This window comes from Eptatretus burgeri, chromosome 3 (assembly GCF_056783735.1).
Source record: "Eptatretus burgeri isolate ZD-2024b chromosome 3, Ebu_testis_v1, whole genome shotgun sequence".
Classification (NCBI taxonomy): domain Eukaryota; kingdom Metazoa; phylum Chordata; class Myxini; order Myxiniformes; family Myxinidae; genus Eptatretus; species Eptatretus burgeri.
In genome coordinates, this window is record NC_140963.1 from 59892569 (window position 1) to 59914318 (window position 21750).

General features: G+C 46.6%; 1 protein-coding gene and 1 long non-coding RNA gene across 7 annotated transcripts in view; one reads left to right on the forward strand and one right to left on the reverse strand.

Annotated features, from left to right (window-relative positions):
* Window positions 1–21750, reverse strand: part of LOC147030005 (uncharacterized) — a 251655-nt gene that overhangs the window by 73467 nt on the left and 156438 nt on the right. For 2 of the 6 annotated variants that reach the window (XM_085873621.1, XM_085873626.1), the window contains 5 exons: window positions 18510–18572; window positions 18379–18402; window positions 18194–18274; window positions 16207–16442; window positions 15502–16050 (listed from right to left, as the gene is read on the reverse strand). In XM_085873621.1, the coding sequence (XP_085729747.1) occupies window positions 15906–16050; window positions 16207–16442; window positions 18194–18274; window positions 18379–18402; window positions 18510–18572 (549 nt within the window). In that variant the 3' untranslated portion in view covers window positions 15502–15905. Of the gene's footprint in view, window positions 1–29; window positions 84–14158; window positions 15475–15501; window positions 16051–16206; window positions 16443–18193; window positions 18275–18378; window positions 18403–18509; window positions 18573–21750 lie in introns of those variants that run through there. The other 4 variants (XM_085873623.1, XM_085873622.1, XM_085873627.1 and 1 more) reach the window with 3 other exon arrangements.
* The window catches only part of LOC147030007 (uncharacterized), a 47709-nt gene continuing 42317 nt past the window's right edge, over window positions 16359–21750 (forward strand). Inside the window, exon 1 of the long non-coding RNA XR_015056172.1 lies at window positions 16359–16459. This is a non-coding gene — a long non-coding RNA (uncharacterized LOC147030007). The remainder of the gene's footprint in view (window positions 16460–21750) is intronic.

A 21750-nucleotide genomic window follows, 5' to 3' on the forward strand; every position in this document is an offset into this window, starting at 1 on the left:
TTCAAAGTAATTGTACTTTTATAAGTCACCTTCTGTCCTTCCAGCCCCGGTGGCCCTGAAGATCCTGGTCGTCCAGGTTCACCCTGAAATCATCACACACAGAAATTATCTGGGTAGTAACTGATTACAGTGGATATCAACTAGTGAAGCCTTTGTTAGGTAGGGGAAAATTAGCCAGAAAAATATTCTGGAAGTATGTATGTATGTGAGCATGTGTGTGTGTATATTTTTTTTAAATACATATATATATATATATATATTTATATACAGAGCGGTAGACAAAGCATTTGCAGGAGGTAATGAAGTATACATAAAAGTCCATGAAGAAAAGAACATTGGTCTGTCAAGGAAAATCTATATTCATGTAGTTTTTCAAAGAATAAACTTAAAGAAAGTTTGAGATTTCTCTGAAGCAACAGTTTCTTTACATTTGTCAACAAGATACTCCAACAGACAATTAAATGGGGATACCCATGAGTTCAGATCCGACCACTTTCTTTGCAAATTTGTTCCTGCAAATGTACGAGTCTGATTGGTTCCAGCACATGTGCAGAAATGAATAAAAGAACTGTGTGAAGGTGTGGAAACATCATTAGATTCATTGATGATTTACGAGCAATTAATGATGGGTTTGTATATTCGATCAGCTTCATGATGACATAATTTCACACCAAATTATTTGATAAATGAGATGCTTTTCTGTCAGTTTCTTTTTTTGGAATTTCAAATCAATGTCAATAATAATAAATTTCACAAGAAATATTTGACAAACGAGATGCTTTTCCATTCCACATTGTACAAATGCATTTCTTAGACAGCAATATTCCGAAGAAGCTATTCTATGGTACAGTTGCAGGTGAAATAACTAGGACTGTGAGAGCAACTACACACAGCACTGAGCTTGTCAACAGATTAAAACAACTAGTCAGACGTTTACGAATACAGGGAGCTACAGGTGGCCGATCAAAACAAGCTTTCTTTAGCATCATAAAACGATACCAAATAGAATTAGTGAAATATATTACAAATAGTAAATATTGTTACGTCTGAGGGGGGGGTATGCATTCAAAGGGTAATTAGGATGTTTAATTAGGTATGCCATGCTGTTCGAGTTGTACCAGGATCTCGATGTAATAAGTAGCAATTCAGTGGTGATAAGTTGTCTAGTAAATGTCCATTTCTTCAAGGGGGAAATGGTAATAGTCGCTGTAGTGTCGTGGATAGAAGATGCTTAGCAGGCAGACACGAGCGGGGGAACAGTCGAGCCGGGCTGTGTTGCACAAGCGCGAGCGCGGGTGTACTTTGCCCGTGGCTCCCCTTTATTACGTATTCAGCGCACGCACAAGCCGGGCGACGACAGCATCACTACAACGCCTCAGGCGGCGCGCACTCCTTTTATTCCTGGCAGACCCGATGACCACGACGACCCCTCCTCCCATCATCATGCCCCGCCCTGCATGCCCGCAGGCTATACCACACTCCTCCCTCCTAAAACTATGATTATTAAATGATCACCATCATAATAAGCATAAACAGCACGAAGGACTACGGTATAATAGTAGACAAGGCACAAAAAATGAAAACAGCGAAGTATAACAGCACATCACATCATATAATGCGTGGAAGCGAGCTAATGGAGCTGCCCCGGCCAGGTTCCGAAGACGGAGGTGCACACAGCACCTCCCAAACTCTGGCCGCGTTACCGATATGAAGCAGCAAGGCGAAAAGCACAGCAGCCCTACACAGCAGAAATGCCCCCAGGCGGCTCATGCTGACATGGCCCTCGGCGAGGCCGCGGCGATCTCCCGAGCAAACCTCCCCCGGCACCATCAAACGCCTCCGGCCCACAAGGCAGCACACCTCCCCCAGGCAGACCTGAAGCAGATAAACATTCCGAGGCCGGAAGCCCGCTGTCTGGAAGCCGTGGCGCCAGCGCCAGACTCGATTGACCTTGGATGGGGGCGCTGAACAGCGCCGCTGGCTCGACGCACCCAATGCTCCATAACAACCCACGCACCACAATCAGTTGAGATGCCAATGCCCGTCTAAACGGCCTTGAGCGAACACAGAGAGCTGCGCCCCCGGCGCCAGGCACGTCTGACCTTGCCGCAACCAGAGGTGGGGGTAACGCCGACCAGCGCACCAGTCCTGGCTCCGAGTCGATCTCCGAGACCCACACGGCAGTTAGACGGTAGCAATTCCATTTAAACCCCACTTCAACCATAGGCTCGTTATAAATCACTACGAACATCATTTGAACCATTGCAAACTCATTTTTCCGTACAGCGCGTTCTTTCGACCAAATCCCTGCACATGACAAAGCAACTACCCGCGGCCCGGGGCAATGGAAGGCCAACCCAACCTTTTTATTCGCCACCACCACTCCCAAAGCCACCACCTCACATTGGCCATACTGCAAAACCCATCGATTGATCTCCGCCAAACCCACTCTCACACAGGAACTGTTGGCATTTATTTCAACAACGCTAAACTGCATCACTAGAGCAAGGAAAAACAAATATGCAATGAACAGCAACCCACAACCCACATCACGAGTCCGCCTCTTGGTTGTTGCTTCGATGTTGTGACTCGCGACTTCCTTTAACACCACGGGCTCGCTGCAGCTCGCCGTCGAAGCTGCCCGAACAACACCGGCGCGCATTGCCCCACGAACGCTGCCGAAGCGCGGGAACTCATCGCGAGAGCTGATATGGCTCCTGCCGCTCCCGAACCGCACATCACCGCTGCAGGCAGCAACGAACGGCCGCTCCCGTTGCATCGACGCGGCTCCCGCCGCCAGAACCTCGCCCTCGGGCCTCGACGAAAGCATCGAAGAGAGCACCGGCACACATGGAGGTACGAACTGGAGATCCAGCCCGAGGTGCGCCAGCCAGTCCCGACCCAAAAGGGCGGGCCCCTCCCCTCGCACCACGAACACCGAGAGCCGGGCGCGTCGACCTCGGTAGCGCACTGAGACGTCGGCCCTCGCAAGCGGTGCAATCGCTTCACCGGTGTACGTGTACAGCGACAAGGCCGTCCCGACTAGGCGAACACCGCGAAGACCACGAGTCGCCTGCTCGCCCATGACCGACACTGCAGCTCCGGTGTCCATGCAAAACACGGTCGGCTCGCCATTCACTTCGACCTCCACCATGAACGGCGTCGTCATCTCCGGACCCACGGAAAACAGACTCAACCGTGGTTGCATCTCCTGCTCCGGCCCGCCGGCATCGCCATGCCCCAGCTGCAGGCCGATCTCCAGGTCACTGGGGTCCTCCCGCACCTCGTCATCCAAGACCCCAACGGAGGCCCCCGCCATCCGACACACACGCTTCAAATGTCCCACCTTGTGACAATGCAAACACACGGTGTTCTTATACGGGCACATTCGTCGCAGGTGCGGACCCCCACACCCCCAGCACCCCTGGAAATCCACCTCGCTCCCGGTGCGACCATGCTGCGGTGCGCGCCCTCGTCCCGCACCGCCAGACGCGCGTGCGACCTGCGGCACCTGAGTCATCGCGTGGACCCCGGGCTGCGCGACCTGTGGCGCCTGGGTCATTGCGTGAACTCCAGGATGTGGGACCTGCGGCATCTGGGTCACCGCGTGGACCTCCGGACCAGCCGACATGCCCCAGCTGGAGCTACTCATTACGTCCTGGCCAGCGATGGCGCGGACATCCGTGAGCGTCTGCTCGACCGACGAAGCAGTCCTGACCGCCGAGTCGAATGTGATGTCGGTCAACCGCAGGATGGCTGCTACCATCTTCGCGTCTCGCAGACCAGAAATAAAACGATCTCTGAGTCGTGCCGGACGCTCCTCTGTCGTGAACTTGCAAAGCACGGCCAAATGCTTCACCCGTGCTACGAAGTCTGCAACGCGCTCCTCGCCACCCTTCGCGAGGTGATCGAACTGGAACCGCGCGAGCTGCAACGACTTCTCTGGCGCCAAGTGGGTCTTCATTTTCGCCACGATGTCCTGAAACGATAGCCCGTCATCACTGGGCTTATTTGGAGCCACCAAATCACTCAGCAGCCGGTAGTGCTCCGTTGATGGTGAGGCGAGCAAGATCGACTTGCGTTTCTCTTCATCATCTACATCATTCGCACGGAAGTAGCAACCCAACTGTTCAGAAAACAACTCGAAGTCATCTCCCCCGAAAACGGATACGCGCCCGTGCGCCGTGCCCCGACCTTCTGCCATGCTCATGCCGGCGAGACCCTTGGCTCCGTAGCCTGGAACCACACGGGTTATTCGCTGCCGCCCTGCACACGCCGATCCGAAGATCCTCGTCAGCCAACTGTAGTGTCGTGGATAGAAGATGCTTAGCAGGCAGACACGAGCGGGGGAACAGTCGAGCCAGGCTGTGTTGCACAAGCGCGAGCGCGGGCGTACTTTGCCTGTGGCTCCCCTTTATTACGTATTCAGCGCACGCACAAGCCGGGCGACTACAGCATCACTACAACGCCTCAGGCGGCGCGCACTCCTTTTATTCCTGGCAAACACGATGACCACGACGACCCCTCCTCCCATCATCATGCCCCGCCCTGCATGCCCGCAGGCTATACCACAGTCGCGTAATTAGTTAGGGAAACGGGTTAGGGTCAGTGTGTCTGCGTAAACCCCTTTTAGTATTCCCTGGAGGCTTGCCGTGACGTCACAGGACAGTGCTGCGGATGGCTCCGCCCGTGATCACGATTGGCGGAAGGCGACGGCGGAGGGCCGATAAAACGGCTCGATTGGAAGTGACGAGGACTCGAGGATAAAAAGGTTCTGTTCAGGAGAAGAAGAGGAGGAAGAGTGATAAAAAGGAAGCGTCTGGTCGAGGCTGTTTGTCTCTGAGCGCGCTCTCTCGTTGCGCTGGTTCGTTCCTCGAATCGTCGTGTCTCGTGGCCTTGCTGTGCCTCGTGCCTCACCTCGGTTGGCTCTGGGGTTCTGCTGGCTCGGAGTACGGGGTCGAACGGCGGGCGGACCTGCCTCCCTCTCCTGCTCGCAATTTGGCGCTAGAACTGGCTCCCTGGCGGCTGTGAGCGGACTTGGGCGGACACCAGGAGGTCGACAGCACCACAGTGTCTCCTGCACCAGACGAGCGCAACGCCAGCTCTTCCGACGCCAGTCCTGGGACTGTTGAGTCGACACCACGGGCCAGCCTGACCACCAGGACCAGTGTGTGTGTGTGTGTGTGTGTGTGTGTGTGTGTGTGTGTGTGTGTGTGTGTGTATGTGTGTGTGTGTCTGTGTGTGTGTGTGTGTACCTGGCGCCTTAGAGGGTTTGAGATTTGTATATCCATTGGAATTGTTTGTGTTTTCCCCATGCCCGAACCCACACCACCATCCCGTCGAATCGCCCTGGATCCCTCCTCTTGCTGAGTCTTATTATTTCTGGTTAGAGAAATAAACGTTATCAACTCAGTGAAAAGCGACTCGTGCCACCTTCCTCGTCCCGTTTGCGGTAGAGCGATTAAAACCGCCATCTTTGGGTTATAAAAAATAAACCGCCTCCATCATTTCGGCTCATTCTACGTTGGCGGGACTGTTCAAGTCCCGTGGACGTCACATTGGTGTCAGGAGTGGGATGTTCGAACCCCTCTAAATTATATTCGGGATCGGGAGAATATACCAGAACTAAAATCTCGCCACGAATTGGAATACAAAATTACTACAGAAAAGCGCGCGAGCGCGGGAAAATTTTGGCGGGAGTTTTCAAATTAAATTTGATTGGCGGAAAACGGGACTTCTGCACCATGGCGGATGTGCAGATGTTTGAGGAGGAAGGCCACGTGTCTGGCAGCGAGTCGGGGGAAGAAGGGAGAGACGGGGGTCGGATCGGAATCTCCCCCATTCCGAGCGTGGACCGTGCTTCATCGCCCGTAACGGGGCCGGTAGCGCCGGAAACCGGCGCGATGTTGATCCAGACAATGTTGGAACGTTTAATAGGAGACATGACAGCACAAATAGCAAATCAATTCGTGACACAGAGGGCAGAAATGACGGCACAGAGGGCAGAAATGGCAAATCAATTCGTGACATAGAGGGCAGAAATGACGGCACAGAGGGCAGAAATGACAGATCAATTGGGGGTAATGGGGGTACAGTTGGGTGCACGGATTGATTTAATGAGGGATGAATTGGGGGAAAAGATGGAGAAAATGAAAACTGAGATGCAGGAGTGTGTGGATGTTCAATTGGGGGAAATACAAAGTAAATTCGAGGATAGATTGGAGGAAACAAAGGTAGAAATTACATTGGAGGGGGAAAATATACGGAAAAAATTGGTAGATAAAATTGATGCAACGAACATTCGGGTTGATAAAGTGGATGAAAGCCTGGAACGTCATCGTGCCTGTGTGGATGCTCGTATGCAGCTGCAAGTAGAAGAGTGGGAAGAGCTGAGGAAGCAAGGGATGAATTTGGCGGAGGAGGTAAAAGGATTGGAGGCTCGTTTGGACGAACGAGATAAAATTATGAGCCAAGATGAAGTCTTGGATAAAGGCCTGGTAGAGCCGTCTTTTGTAAGTAGAGTGTCCGGGTTGGTTGAGGAGCAGCTACAAACTCGCGACGGAGCCTTGGAGGAGGTTGTGCAGGCCCAGAAGATCCTGCGGGAAGAGGTGAATCGGTCCATTCAACGTTTGGAATAGGAGGCAAAATTGACCCATGAGACCCTCACCACAAAACATCTTTGGCCACAGTGGGCTCCGAAATTGGATACGCAGCCACAAGAGTGTTTGATCCCTGGGCTGGATTCGGACAAAGGAGAAACTGGGAAGCGGGCCACCGGGAAAGTGATCCCCCTGTTAAATTTTGACGGGTCAGGGAGCGTTGCAGCTTTTCTGACGCAATTTGAGTGCATTTCCCGACTAAACGGGTGGAATGAGCGGGAACGTACAGGGAATTTGGTGGCAACATTGCGGGGACCAGCCGCAGATGTGTTAAACGTGATCGCGGAGGGATGTTGACCAGCTCCCACATTTGCGAGGCGTTGAGCCGTCGGTTTGGGTTCGCAGCGAACTGTAATCTGGTGCGGGCCCAGCTCCAGCACCGCAGATTAAAGCCGGGCGAAACAGTGCAGGAGCTGGCACAGGACATTTACCAATCAGTTAGGATTGCATATTGGGACCTAACAGTGGAGGCATGGGACAGACTGGCACAAGAGAAATTTTTAGCTGCTCTTCCTGACCCTGAGGTCCGAGCGCTAGTGGAGCTACAGGATCCACCAACCGTGCACCGAGCAGCCGAGTGCACGGCCAGGCTGGCCTCGTGGAGTCGGCCGGGTCGGGTGCCCGAGAGGCCATCGGTGACGATCCGACAGGCGGAGATTCGGGATCAGGGAGGGGGGCTGGGAGAAATTGGCATTACCCAAATGTTTCAGGAAATTTGCCAGAAACTGTCAAGTTTCATAAGGGGTAATTCGGTAGTTGGTGCGCCAAAGCGGCGGGGTCCAGCCCAGCCAATAGAGCAATTTGATTATGGCCGAGGGGGTCCGGAACCGGAAGAGACATTACACCGATACCAACGGGTGCCTTTTATGGGGAGTTGTTTCCGGTGCGGGCGAAGAGGACACATGCAATGATATTGCCGGTACCCGGCGATGGAGGGACCCTCCAATAGACTTTTAGACTCGGAGAGGATGAATCCTCCTGCTGAACCGCCAGGTCTATCCGAGATGCCCTTTCATAAGTCGGGTCCGGAAATCACTGTCGGGGGTCGGGGAGACTAGATCGGGATGAGCATATAGGGCCATGCTCGGCTGCTGAGATTGTGGCGAAGTGCCCTCCTTTGGTGAAAATAGTGAATTGTGGGAAAATTGGCATGGGTTTGTAAGTTCTGCTGGGTTTTAGAGTGACAATAGGGACAGAGGGTAATTGGTAACAAAGCGGGCACGAGTGGCTGTCCAATGGCTGGTGCATGGATCGGGTGAGGAGAAGTGCTGTGTGAATTGTTTCAAGTAAAGAAGTGAAATGTATGGTGCACACATTGATTTTTTATTGGGCATGGTGTGGTAACAGGGAAGGTCATGGTCGGTGAAGTGTTAGAAATGCAGGTGTCACATGTAAGGCCGATGGGGTGGGGGAGTCATGTGGGTTTTGTGGGTGGGGATGATGTGCTTGTCTGCAGGGATTGCTGAAGCTCACGGTGAGCGGGAATTGCGACCCCCTTCAAGGAGATTCACCCCTGGTGGCTAATGGTGACAGTGTCTGGAGGCAACTGGGAGAGGGTCTGGTTGGGCGACCAAGGCGGGTAGGACCTTGGCGACCCAGGAAGGCCAGAGGAGCCAGTGAGACCCCTTCCAGTGTGTTGTACGGGATGAGAGCTGATGGCTACCAGGGGGGTGGGAATCAAAGGGAGCGGGGCGGAGAAACGTCTGGGTTGGACTAAAGCTTACCTGTGGGCATGTTAGCACCTAAGATGCCCTCATCATCTTGTGGTAACCCACCCCACGGCCATGACGGAATTCAGCCTGCATCATTAAAATGGGGACCATGACCAAGAAATGTGATGATGACCATGGTGTGAGTGTTGTGAAGATGTGTGAGTCCCACTCGATCCCGCACAACTTGACATGTGCAGCAAGGGCATGATGTCCGCATAATTTTGGGGCAACCAAATTTGAAAATTGGCTCCCCAGGTAACGCTGGGTCTATTAGCATCCACTGGGAGACGCGGTCAAGTGTAAATATCCCGTGAATAGTGTCGTTAAGGTTTAGAGTAGGAATGTAAAGTATAAGTGTTGTGTTTTTGTGGAACCTGTTGTTTCCCCTCCCCAGATCACTGGAAGAGTATTGGACAAGAGCGATAATCCAGAGGATGGAGTGCAACTTCGCTCACAGCTCTCATGTGATTAAATAAAAAAAATGAATGATTGTTTAGGCGAGGATAAGGCCATAAGGGGGAAGTACATTAAGCAGGATAGGTAAGTTAGCTGCGGCTCGCTGCCCATTGCCCCTCCTACTTTATTTCGTTAGGTTAAATAGGTGTGAGTCAGTAAGTGTTAAGGCTGGTACGGTAGCGCCTGTGATATACCTTGCAGGAGCTGCGGTAACAGAGGAGGGGGCAGTGTTACGTCTGAGGGGGGGGGTATGCATTCAAAGGGTAATTAGGATGTTTAATTAGGTATGCCATGCTGTTCGAGTTGTACCAGGATCTCGATGTAATAAGTAGCAATTCAGTGGTGATAAGTTGTCTAGTAAATGTCCATTTCTTCAAGGGGGAAATGGTAGTAGTCGCGTAATTAGTTAGGGAAACGGGTTAGGGTAAGTGTGTCTGCGTAAACCCCTTTTAGTATTCCCTGGAGGCTTGCCGTGACATCACAGGACAGTGCTGCGGATGGCTCCGCCCCGTGATCACGATTGGCGGAAGGCGACGGCGGAGGGCCAATAAAACGGCTCGATTGGAAGTGACGAGGACTCGAGGATAAAAAGGTTCTGTTCGGGGAAAAGGGGTGGGAGGAAGAAGATCGGTAAAGAAAAACCGTTTTGGTGGAGGCTGTTGTGCTGGGAGCGTGCTGTGTTGTTGCGCTGATTCGATCCTGGATTGATCGTGTCTCGTGGCCTTGCTGTGCCTCGTGCCTCACCTCGGTTGGCTCTGGGGTTCTGCTGGCTCGGAGTACGAGGTCGAACGGCGGGCGGACCTGCCTCCCTCTCCTGCTCGCAACTTGGTGCCAGAACTGGCTCCCTGGCGGCTGTGAGCGGACTTGGGCGGACACCAGGAGGTCGACAGCACCACGGTGTCTCCTGCACCAGACGAGCGCAACGCCAGCTCGTCCGACGCCAGTCAAGGGACTGTTGAGTCTACACCACGGGCCAGCCTGACCACCAGGACCAGTTACGTTTTGTGTGAGTGTGTGTGTGTGTGTGTGTGTGTGTGTGTGTGTGTGTGTGTGTGTGTGTGTGTGTGTGTGTGTGTGTGTGTGTGTGTGTGTGTGTGTGTGTGTGTGTGTGTGTGTGTGTGTGTGTGTGTGTGTGTGTGTGTGTGTGTGTGTGTGTGTGTGTGTACCTGGCGCCTTAGAAGGTTTGAGATTTGTATATCCATTGGAATTGTTTGTGTTTTCCCCACGCCCGAACCCACACCACCATCCCGTCGAATCGCCCCAGATCCCTCCTCTTGCCGAGTCTTATTATTTCTGGTTAGAGAAATAAACGTTATCAACTCAGTGAAAAGCGACTCGTGCCACCTTCCTCGTCCCGTTTGCGGTAGTGCGATTAAAACCGCCATCTTTGGGTTATAAAAAAATAAACCACCTCCATCGTTTCGGCTCATTCTACGTTGGCGGGACTGTTCAAGTCCCGTGGACGTCACAATATGTTATGAACGAGATGTTTAAATAAACAGATGATTAAAAAAAATTATATTTTAAACTATTTTCAGTGATTGCTGGGTGATAGGGCAGCATGTCGAAATGCTGTTATGAATAACCATTTGAATATTTGATTAACAGTTTGATGATTGTAGTCAGTGGGGTGAGGATGATCTGGGTGGTGGACATGTTATATTTAAGGTAAGATGTGCATGATTTAATATATTATTATATAATGGAATGTGTTATGAGAGATATATATATATATATATATATATATATATATATATATATATATATATATATATATATATATATATATATATATATATATATATATATATATATATATATATGATAAATTAAATCCTGTAGCGAGTAGAGTTTCATTAGTGATGTTGCATTAATGGGTTGACTGACTGCCTGGACGCAACTGAAGTTGTGGATCTCCTGATGTAGGTAATCTAATGATGTGGATCCGTGACCAAGGTTGTGGATCCGCTGTTTGGAGAGGTTCTGGACTTAAAGGATCAAAACCTCGGGGAAGAACGGTGCCCAGCTAATGATCTGGGTGGTCAGGAAACCAGTCAATTGCTTACAGGTTAAGGTTCTTCCTTTAGGTAAGGGAACTATGTTTTGAGGTTTACAATTAAAATAAAGTCGAATATAGGATGTTGTGAAATTAACATAATTTACAACAATCCTCTAAATTATAATATATTTTAAGAACAGCAAATACTGTACAATTAATCAAGTGTGTGTGTGTGTGTGTGTGTGTCTGTGTGCTCTCCAATTGTGAGGAACAGAAATGAAAAAATGAGGTGTGTGTATGTGTGTTTATTGTAGATTCAAAAATTGAACCCAAATCAGACATAGAATCGCGTTCTCTCTTGCAGCCTATTATGTAAATCATTACTGATCTAAGTTCAATCAACATATCAAAAATGGAAGATGTCAACTTCACATGTTGATAACGAGAATCATCTCTTTTGTTGACGATGTGCCATGAAGGAGCAGTTACAAGAATATGACGATTACTGTTCATTTTACACTTTGGTTTTTAAGTTCCACATCTACCCCTTATTATTTGGCTTCAACATAGAATCATAAACTCCATCCCTTAGCATTGCCGAGCAACCCAACCAAATGTAAGCAATAGTTTTATTTAACATTTGCCCTATTTACCTTAAAAGTGACTGTAGCTGTAAACTGTTAAATGAAAAGCTCATTCTAATCACTTATTCATTATTTACTTGAGTTATTTGTCTGCTTGCAGAATGCAACCACAACCAACTTCATCAAATATATAAAAAGCTTATATTTATCATGTATATAAAGCTAACATCATCATACCCACAAATCTATATACGTATAAAGCTCTTTCTAACCACTGACTGACTGACTGATATTAAAGATCGGTGCCACCGGGTGACGTGGAAGCTGATATTTTGTGTTCCGATGGACATTGAAGCCAGTACACTGGAAAAAAAAAACCTCCACAGAATCGTCGAACAACATCCATAAATGAAAATATAAATAAATGAAAAAAAATGGAAAAAAAAAAGAAAGAAAAAATGAAAAACACAAATGAAAAAAATGCAGGTGAGTGACCCGAGACAATGGGGAAGCATGGTAATTTTGTGTGCCCATGGATATCAAAGCTAATACACCAGGAAAAAAAATCACAGAACCATTGTAAAGCATCTGTAAATGAAAATATAAATAAATGGAAAAAATAAATGAAAATAAATAAATGAAAAATCAAATGCAGGTGAGCGACCCGAGACAATGGGGAAACACAGTTTGTATGCTTCGCAATGTGTAAGCACACCCCGCTCGTAGATTATAAAGTTCTTTCTAACCACTCACTCATTCACTCAAATAAATATTTAGCACTTTCTATGTGGTCGAGAAAGCTAAAAATTTGCATACTGATGTAACTCAAAGCCAAGATTCCAGGAAAAGTCACAAAATTATTCTAAAATGTCCACAGACAAAAATATTCATCAACAAAAGTCCTCTCGTGTTGCATCGCTCTGCACATGGAGTGTCACATGACCAAAGACAATGGCATGTCACGTGATCTTGCGTGAGCATGACCGCTCCCCAAGAGAGCTGGTGTTTCTGAGTTTTATGGGAGTGTGATAAGAGAAGTGTCTGTGGGTTTTTGTTGTTTACGAATGATGTACAGTGGTAGGAAGTAGTAAACATTTTTATTTACAGATGATATACAATGGTCAGTGTTATCATGCAGATTTTAAGTATTGTATGTTTATAAATTAAAACCTGTGTTATCTGGCCAATTTACATACCAGCACATTCTACCAACCGACATGTGAGAGATCTCAATTAAGTTGGGAACACACGATAACACAGCTGTCCTTCCATTTATTACCCCATCATAACAGAAGAAAAAAATGCGAGACAGAGTCGACCCAGCCTCAGCTGTGAAAAAGAGGCTGTTCTCTCGATAACCTTCATTGCAGCCTCATGGTTAAAGGATCGCGCTCATCCATATGAAATCTACACCATCCGAGGTGCCACGAAAATCTCTTGGCTTCTCAAAACATCAGGCATTCACTTCCTTGCATGTGAACACCCTTCAGTGATGTTTCCTGAGACAAGGTTAAATGTACCAAAAAACAGGACCAAATCCATGTCCCAATTGCTGCCACGATGCATCCAGATCTCTCTGACCAATCACACGATCCCAAATCTTGGGTATAACATATGTAAGTGAGAACTTAGGGGAAGAAGTAGTTCACCTTTCAAAGCATGATGGCTTCTGTTACCCCATCGAGCAGTACCGGTTGAAAGAGAAAGAGGATTGTTCTCACAATTAACTAGAAGATTGACACATGTGGGAGACTGGAGAAGGAAGACAATAGAATTGTGTTGATGTGCGAGTGCAACATCGTATCATCAATCATTTCCAACATCAAGGCCCAGAAGGACAATTTCCTGGAATTTTACACCAAGTCAGACAGACAAAGCTGCCGCCAAGCGCCGTACTCTACACAAGCCAAAGATGGAGCAGCTTGAAGAAGTTGTGTACGAATGGTTTGCTCTCAAGTATTTGGAGCCTCAAATTCAAGTATTTGCCAATCTCAGGACCGATGTTAACTGAGAAGGCAAAGTATTTTTATGATCAGATGAGGTTGACTGATCAATGTGCCTTTCTGATGGCTGTCTTGCTTGTTTCAAGCTGTGACATGGTACACGGCAGCTTGACATCTCAGGAGAACAAAAGTCTGCAGATCACGACAGAAGAAATTTCCAGTATGGGGACACAAGCAAGTGACAATAATCCACTTCAAAGTTTGACAAGCCGAAATTGAAGAGTGGTGTGAAGTGGACCATGTTATAACTGACTGAAATCATTGACAGTGTTGTTAATCGACAGAAGGAAGTTGAACAACAAGAAGATGACTTAGAAGATGACTTTTCAACTGAATGTAACACTTGGGATAATGCTGGGGTGTGTTCCATTACCAATCAGCTTGTAGAGTGCTCGCCAACTGGCTTAAGCACTCAATCAAGCATTCCAACAAAATGGCTGGCTTGGCAAGCGATAGCAAGCTTATGGATAATGGAACACACCCCTGGTAAAGGCCTTGACATGCTTGTGAAGTTGGCTGAAAGGTAGAAAACTTACAGCACCCAGGAAGTGATGCAGCTGCACCTCATCGAAGAACATGTAATGAAGAAGAGGTAAGAAAAATGCAGCAAATTGACACAAGAAAATGGTTCAAGAAAGCCGATGAAGTTCAACATGATGACACTTTAGATTGTCCATCAACTTCAAAAGACTAGTTTGTGTTTTATAATACAGGTACATTATTGTTTTGTATAATTCATTGGTAATTACCTTTACAATGTCATGTAATAATGTTATTGTTTAATCTAATTTTCACAGGCAAAGTTTAATCGGTTACTCTTTTGTACCATTCTATGTAACATGAAGATAACCGGAACATTTGATTAACCGGCAGGGCCAAAGTCCTATGGGTGCCGAACAACAGTTTTTCCTGCATATAGAGTCGGACTGACGTATATATCAGGCATCCTGGTTAGAAACATTCAGAACATGTTTTAGTCATGCATAATTCCCCTGTATTTACCATCCACATTACTGGACATCAACCTGGAAAAAAAGATCGCTTTGTTATGACAAATTGAATGCAGATACAAGGATGTAAGTTCGGAAATCTTCAAAATTGAGATGAGATTGCCCAAAACAATTATCCAAAACATAAAAATAAACTGTCATCTTATTATTCCCTACATTTTTGCATCAACATAGTGGTGAAATACACTACCCATAGTAGCCCAATGATGCTGATTGGGAAAGGAGGTGGAGACACTCAACAGGCGGAGGTTTGCTTGGACCCGCCACCTTGGAACAGTCTGGGGAAAAGGTTCGGAGAGATGGAATGTAGATTTTTGGAAACGGAATATATTTTTGGAAATGCGGGAAGGCAAGAAGTTGAGAAGATGGTTCTTTACAAATAATGCTTTATTATAAAAGCAATATAGGGGATAAGGAAAGACAGAAGATGATAAATATACGGAAGAGATCTGGTGGTCGACAGACAAATACAGAAGAAAGGGAGCATGTGAACTTAAATACAAGAACAGAACGAAAGCCCACTAAGATGCCAAAATACTCGACTCAAACGAGAAACAAAGTGGCAGGCAGTGACTTAAGCAGGCACGATCTGATGTTGGGTCCATTGCAATGGTGCGGTCGTACAGGTGGTTATGGCACAAGACTGGTGCGGCGGGGAGAGGATGGCAATGAAGAGATGGTAATGAGGGGATGGCGGGGAGAGGATGTACTCTTTGTCTCTCGCTGGTCTTTCTCCCACAAGCCGTGATGCAGAGAACATTGGTACCCGAGAAAAAGCAGCCCGATCTCCAACGAACTCGAGCATGTGCAGACGTGGCTTTTGTTTCCTTTAAAGACCGCCCTCAAACATACGGCTGGCCCTAAGATTGGCCGTCCTGCCGCATGGGGGTGGTCCCTCTGCAAAACACCTGCCCCTCTTCAGGGCTCCACAAATTACTTCTCCAACACCTGGCCTGCAGTCCTTGGGTCAAACAGCCAGTGATGTTTCCATTCAAAACATGAAGAGCTTCCAATTTGTCTTTGTGCCCACAATTCCTCCACCTGGTCTCACCTGTACAGAAGGTCTTGCAGAATTAAAACCTTATCCCAATATGCTAAAATATTACAATCACTGCCTTTGTCGGTGCACATATTATGTACGATTTATTTCTGACAGATGCCTAATACAGGTGTAATTCTACCATACTCAGACATACAGACAAAGCAAAATTCTAAATAAATTCCTGCGATGGATTCTTCCCTCTCATGTAAATGTCAATATTGTTACGTTTGAGGGGGGGGGGTTTGCATTCAAAGGGTAATTAAGATGTTTAATTAGGTATGCCATGCTGTTCGAGTTTACCAGGATCTCGATGTAATAAGTAGCAATTCAGTGGTGATAAGTTGTCTAGTAAATGTTCATTTCTTCAAGGGGGAAATGATAATTGTCACGTAATTAGATAGGGACACGGGATAGGGTAAGTGTGTCTGCGTAAACCCCTTTTAGTAGTCCCTGGAGGCTGGCCGTGACGTCACAGGACAGGGCTGTGGATGGCTCCGCCCCGTGATCACGATTGGCGGAAGGCGACGGCGGTGGGCCAATAAACGGCTCGATTGGAAGTGACGAGGACAGGAGGATAAAAAGGTTCTGTTCGGGGTCGAAAAGGAAGAGGAAGAAGATCGGGACAAAAAGATCGTGTTTTTTTGGTGTGGAGGCTGTTGCGCGGGAAGCATACTTGTTGTTGTGCTGATTCGATCGTGTTCTTCATCGTGTCTTGGAGCCTTGCTGAGCCTCATGCCTCACCTTGGTTGGCTCTGGGGTTCTGCTGACTCGGAGTACGGGGTCGAACGGCGGGCGGACCTGCCTCCCTCTCCTGCTCGCAACTTGGCACCAGAACTGGTTCCCTGGCGGCGGTGAGCGGACTTGGGCCAAGACCAGGAGGTCGACAGCACCACGGTTTCTCCTGCCCCCCTGACGAGAGCAAGGCCAGCTTGTCCGACGCCAATCCAGGGACAGTTGCGTCCACACCACGGTCCAGCCTGAACACCAGAAATAGGTACGTTTTGTGTGTGTGTGTGTGTGTGTGTGTGTGTGTGTGTGTGTGTGTGTGTGTGTGTGTGTGTGTGTGTGTGTGTGTGTGTGTGTGTGTGTGTGTGTGTGTGTGTGTGTGTGTGTGTGTGTGTGTGTGTGTACTTGGCGCCTTAGAGGGTTTGAGATCTGTATATTCATTGGAATTGTCTGTGTTTTCCCCACGCCCGATCCCACACCATCCCGTCGAATCGCCCCGGATCCCTTTTCTTGCCGAGTCTTGTTATTTCTGGTTAATAATAAAAACAAATAAACATCATCAACTCAGTGAAAAGTGACTCGTGCCACCTTCCTCCTCCCGTTTGCGGTAGAGCGATTAGAACCGCCATGTTTGAGTTATAAATAAATAAACCGCCTCCATCGTTTCGGCTCATTCTACGTTGGCGGGACTGTTCAAGTCCCGTGGACGTCACAATATATATACAAAGTTTGAGCTGGCTGTTAAAGGTTCATGTATCGACACCTGATTGCATATTTAGAGATTAGACAAAGTCAAGTTGTAAGTCACAAAAAAGTCTTGTACATTAACAAACCCAGATCAATTAATTTTTATGAACACAGTAGAAACTTAAAAAGGAAAGAGGTGCATTGAAATTCTCCTTTCATTCACAATATATTCAAATAAAGCCTTTGTGGATAAATATTTACGGTTGGCGTTTTAGGAATGCAAATCATATATTGATGTACATTTGTCAATCATTGAACTATAATAGTAAAGCAACACAATCTTTAGTTTATCTGTTAAGAACAGGAGTACCCAGCATTGCCCGGTGCTTTTCTAATCATGTTGGCATTTTGAAGAAATCAATTTGTTTTATTTCCTATTTTTTGTAGGTGCCTAAAACACTTCCTTCCACCCACTGAGGAATGGGGTTGGGGATCATTTAGTATTATCTTTCACATAGCTACAAAGGCTTAGGCACTATAGAGTGATAAAATCCCCCCCCAAAAAAATCACACTTTTTTCAAATTTTTCAAAAATGTTTTTGTCTAAAACACTTCCAGGCACTCAATGATGAACCTCTGAAAGTTTGAGGAAGACTCGTTCAGCCATCTCTGAGAAAAATGGCGACACAAACAAACGGCTCTCTTATAAATATACAGTTTTCCTATTTTCCTTTTCACTAAACATATTGGAATATTTTTCACCTGAACAAATTCCAAATTCCTGTACCTTCTGTATCGAGCAAAGTACATGGAATGAATGTTAAAATATTGAGGTTTGTAGAAGAGCAAGAATGAACAATTGTTAGTATCACGTTTATAACACTTTTCGAACATGCCTTATGAAGGAATAAAAAAGATGAAAAGTTTCCCAAGATAAATTATACCCCATCCAAAGTGGCCTTTTGTGGATGACGTCATCAGTGAACAACAGAATGAACCAGTAAAAGTTGGGACTACCAGTGTTTTTCACGTTTGCAAGGACTGTGTTTAAATTGTCAAAGATAAGATTGTAGATTAATGTCCAGTTTTATTTATGCCTTAATTGAAAATCATCTTCTGCTATTCAGTTATTAAAACAATTATTGACATTTTATTTGATGGATGCGAAATATTTATATTCAAAAGTGTCAAATCTATTGATCGATCAAATTTAATGCAAAAATTATCTTAGTTCCTGATTAAAAGCTGTTCATAAAAAAAAAAATACAAAATTACTTCCTGCATCATAAATCTGTCATCTTTTTTTGTGGCCTACCTGTAATCCTAGTGGCCCCCTTTCTCCTTTTGCACCGGCCTTCCCCTGATCACCTTTCATACCATGTGGACCCCGTTCACCCTGTGGCCAAGAGAGTGCTTGATGAATTTGACAGAAGTTTCACATTCTATCCACCATTGAAGTAAACTTCTGGGCCAAGAGCTCTAATAACTAAATTGACTCACAGGAGGTCCACTGGGTCCCATCCCCTGCAGGACACAAAATAAAATAGGAAACAAAAGCAAGGATGAGAGATTTTAAAAACACGACATTGTGCAACTTGAACACAGGAGTGAATTTCGGATAAGTTACTTACATAGTCCCCAGGAGGTCCACGGTCTCCTTTGGGGCCTAAATCACCATCTCTTCCTGGATTGCCCTGTAATAAATAAATCAATCTATTCCAATAAATTTACCCTTTCCAAGATCGCCATTTCATCCTCAGTTATTCAGCCCTTCCGTGAACCTTGATCTCCAGAGAAAAACAATTACCTGTTTCATTTCGACACAAACATTATATTTTGTTGTAAGGATAGGTATGTGTGAAACAAGGCAAAAAGACGAACATGTCTTGGGTAATACCTTCCCACGTATATCATGTAACAGCTTGGTATCATTTTCACTGCAGTGGTAATCCAACTGCCACTTACATGTAGTGATCAACTAGCATGTCGAAATGCCTGAGTGTTCCGCTGGTCTTGTGCCAAGCCAAGAAGCCTTCCTGACATAAATTGACTGGAGTCCTTTACATATTGTTTCATGTTATGAAATAGAACTCTCTCTCTTGTATATTATAGTAAGTTTATACTGTAAACACTGATCGAAGCAATAAGTTATAATGTGCTTTTTGTACTGTATATAAAAGGGAAATGGAACTACAGTTTGGAAATAATGGCTGATTGTAATGCAAGCATGATGGGCCGAATGACTTCCTCCTGCTTCAAAGTTCCTTGTTACCTCAGCCACCAAGGATGGAGAGGGGTTATATTTTTGTATCCACCCTTTCTCGCTGGCAGATTCGTCTTCATAGGGTGTCACGTGAGAATGGCATCTTTTTCGTTTACCGAAGAGTGTTTGTATTTTATTATATTAATGACATAGTATTAATTTGTGATTGTAATAATGCTGTTTGGAATTAAAATAGAGAGACAGAGTTTTTAAAGCAGAATGAGGAAAATATGTGAGGTTTCCAGCAGTGACATTGGCGGATTTGCCATTTGCAGATTCGCCATATTGTGACTATAAATATTATCCACTTTACTTCTGTTTGGGTCAGCTGCAGGAAATTTTTTGCCCAAGTTCTTCACGAACCGGCTGTCAAGCCCCCTCCTGTGCACAGCACGGGTACCTCACGAGTATGTGTTATGTGTGTGTGTGTATATATATATATATATATATATATATATATATATATATATATATATATATATATATATATATATATATATATATATATATTTCTTCTTCTTCTTCTTCTTCTTTCGGCTGCTCCCTTTTTAGGGGTCGCCACAGCGGATCATCCGTATGATCCGCATAGTGAGCTGACACAGGTTTTACGCCGGATGCCCTTCCTGACGCAACCCTGGTCGCCTCTTTCGACACAGGGATAATATATATATATATATATATATATATATATATATATATACACAAATGCCACCCGTCGCTTCGCTGACAAGAATACTAAAGGGAGGGGGGAGAAAAGAAAGGGGGAGAGAGGGGGGAAGAGGGGGAGAGAGAAGAGGTGTATGTGAAAGAAGAGAGGAGGGAGGGTGAGCAAGGAGGGGTGAGGGAGCGAGGAGAGGTGGGGAAGCGAGGAGGGTGGGGGAAGGGAAGGGAGATGTGCGGTGGAGCGTTCATTACGATTCATACCGTCTCATCAAAATGCTTCTGCACAGAATAACAGTGAAGATGGAAACAAAATAATGTCTGAAATCCATTTTCTACAGGTTATACTATAAACATGGCCTGGAGACAAACACCGTCCGGACATGTCCAGAGAGAAAACCCGCTGGACGCATCTGGAGCCAAGCCGTCCGGAAATAAACACAGCTCAGACACATCCAAAGACAACTCCCATCCGGACATGTCCAGAGACAGAGACAGTGAGAGAGACAGAGACAGTGAGAGAGACAGAGACAGTGAGAGAGACAGAGACAGTGAGAGAGACAGAGACAGTGAGAGAGACAGAGACAGAGACAGTGAGAGAGACAGAGACAGTGAGAGAGACAGAGACAGAGACAGTGAGAGAGACAGAGACAGAGACAGTGAGAGAGACAGAGACAGAGACAGTGAGAGAGACAGAGACAGAGAAAGAGAAAGAGAAAGAGAAAGAGAGAGAGAGAGAAAGAGAAAGAGAGAAAGAGAGAAAGAGAGAAAGAGAGAAAGAGAGAAAGAGAGAAAGAGAGAAAGAGAGAAAGAAAAAAAGAGAGAAAGAGAGAAAGAGAGAAAGAGAGAAAGAGAGAAAGAGAGAAAGAGAGAAAGAGAGAAAGAGAGAAAGAGAGAAAGAGAGAAAGAGAGAAAGAGAGAAAGAGAGAAAGAGAGAAAGAGAGAAAGAGAGAAAGAGAGAAAGAGAGAAAGAGAGAAAGAGAGAAAGAGAGAAAGAGAGAAAGAGAGAGAAGAGAGAGAAGAGAGAGAAGAGAGAGAAGAGAGAGAAGAGAGAGAAGAGAGAGAGAAGAGAGAAGAGAGAAGAGAGAAGAGAGAAGAGAGAAGAGAGAAGAGAGAGAAGAGAGAAGAGAGAGAGAGAAGAGAGAAGAGAGAAGAGAGAAGAGAGAAGAGAGAAGAGAGAAGAGAGGAGTAGGGGAGTAGGGGAGTTAGCAGAGAGAATATGTTAAGCTTTATGAACAAGGCACACACACACACACACACACACACACACACACACACGTGCTTGGCTATCGGGAATAGGCAGGTTGGAATCAGTGTGATTGTAGACTACAGTACGTACTGTATACACCCCAAAACCCTTGAGTAGCCTTCACTGATAAACAACGTTGCATTTGCATCAACGTTTCAGGGATATGTTCACAACCATTCATCTTTATAAACAGCTGCATGTGATGCATGGAAAAAATGTTTGGCTCGCTCATTAAGAAAACACGTTAATACGATAAACGGCTCGGAAATCGGGTGTTATTTTCAAACTCGGTCAAGATGATGAAGCACAGACCCCTCGCTCAGGATGATGGAGCATGGACCATTCGCTCAGGATGACGGAGCACAAGCCCCTCGCTCAGGATGACGGAGCACAAGCCCCTCGCTCAGGATGACGGAGCACAAGCCCCTCGCTCAGGATGACGGAGCACAAGCCCCTCGCTCAGGATGACGGAGCACAAGCCCCTCGCTCAGGATGACGGAGCACAAGCCCCTCGCTCAGGATGACGGAGCACAAGCCCCTCGCTCAGGATGACGGAGCACAAGCCCCTCGCTCAGGATGACGGAGCACAAGCCCCTCGCTCAGGATGACGGAGCACAAGCCCCTCGCTCAGGATGACGGAGCACAAGCCCCTCGCTCAGGATGACGGAGCACAAGCCCCTCGCTCAGGATGACGGAGCAC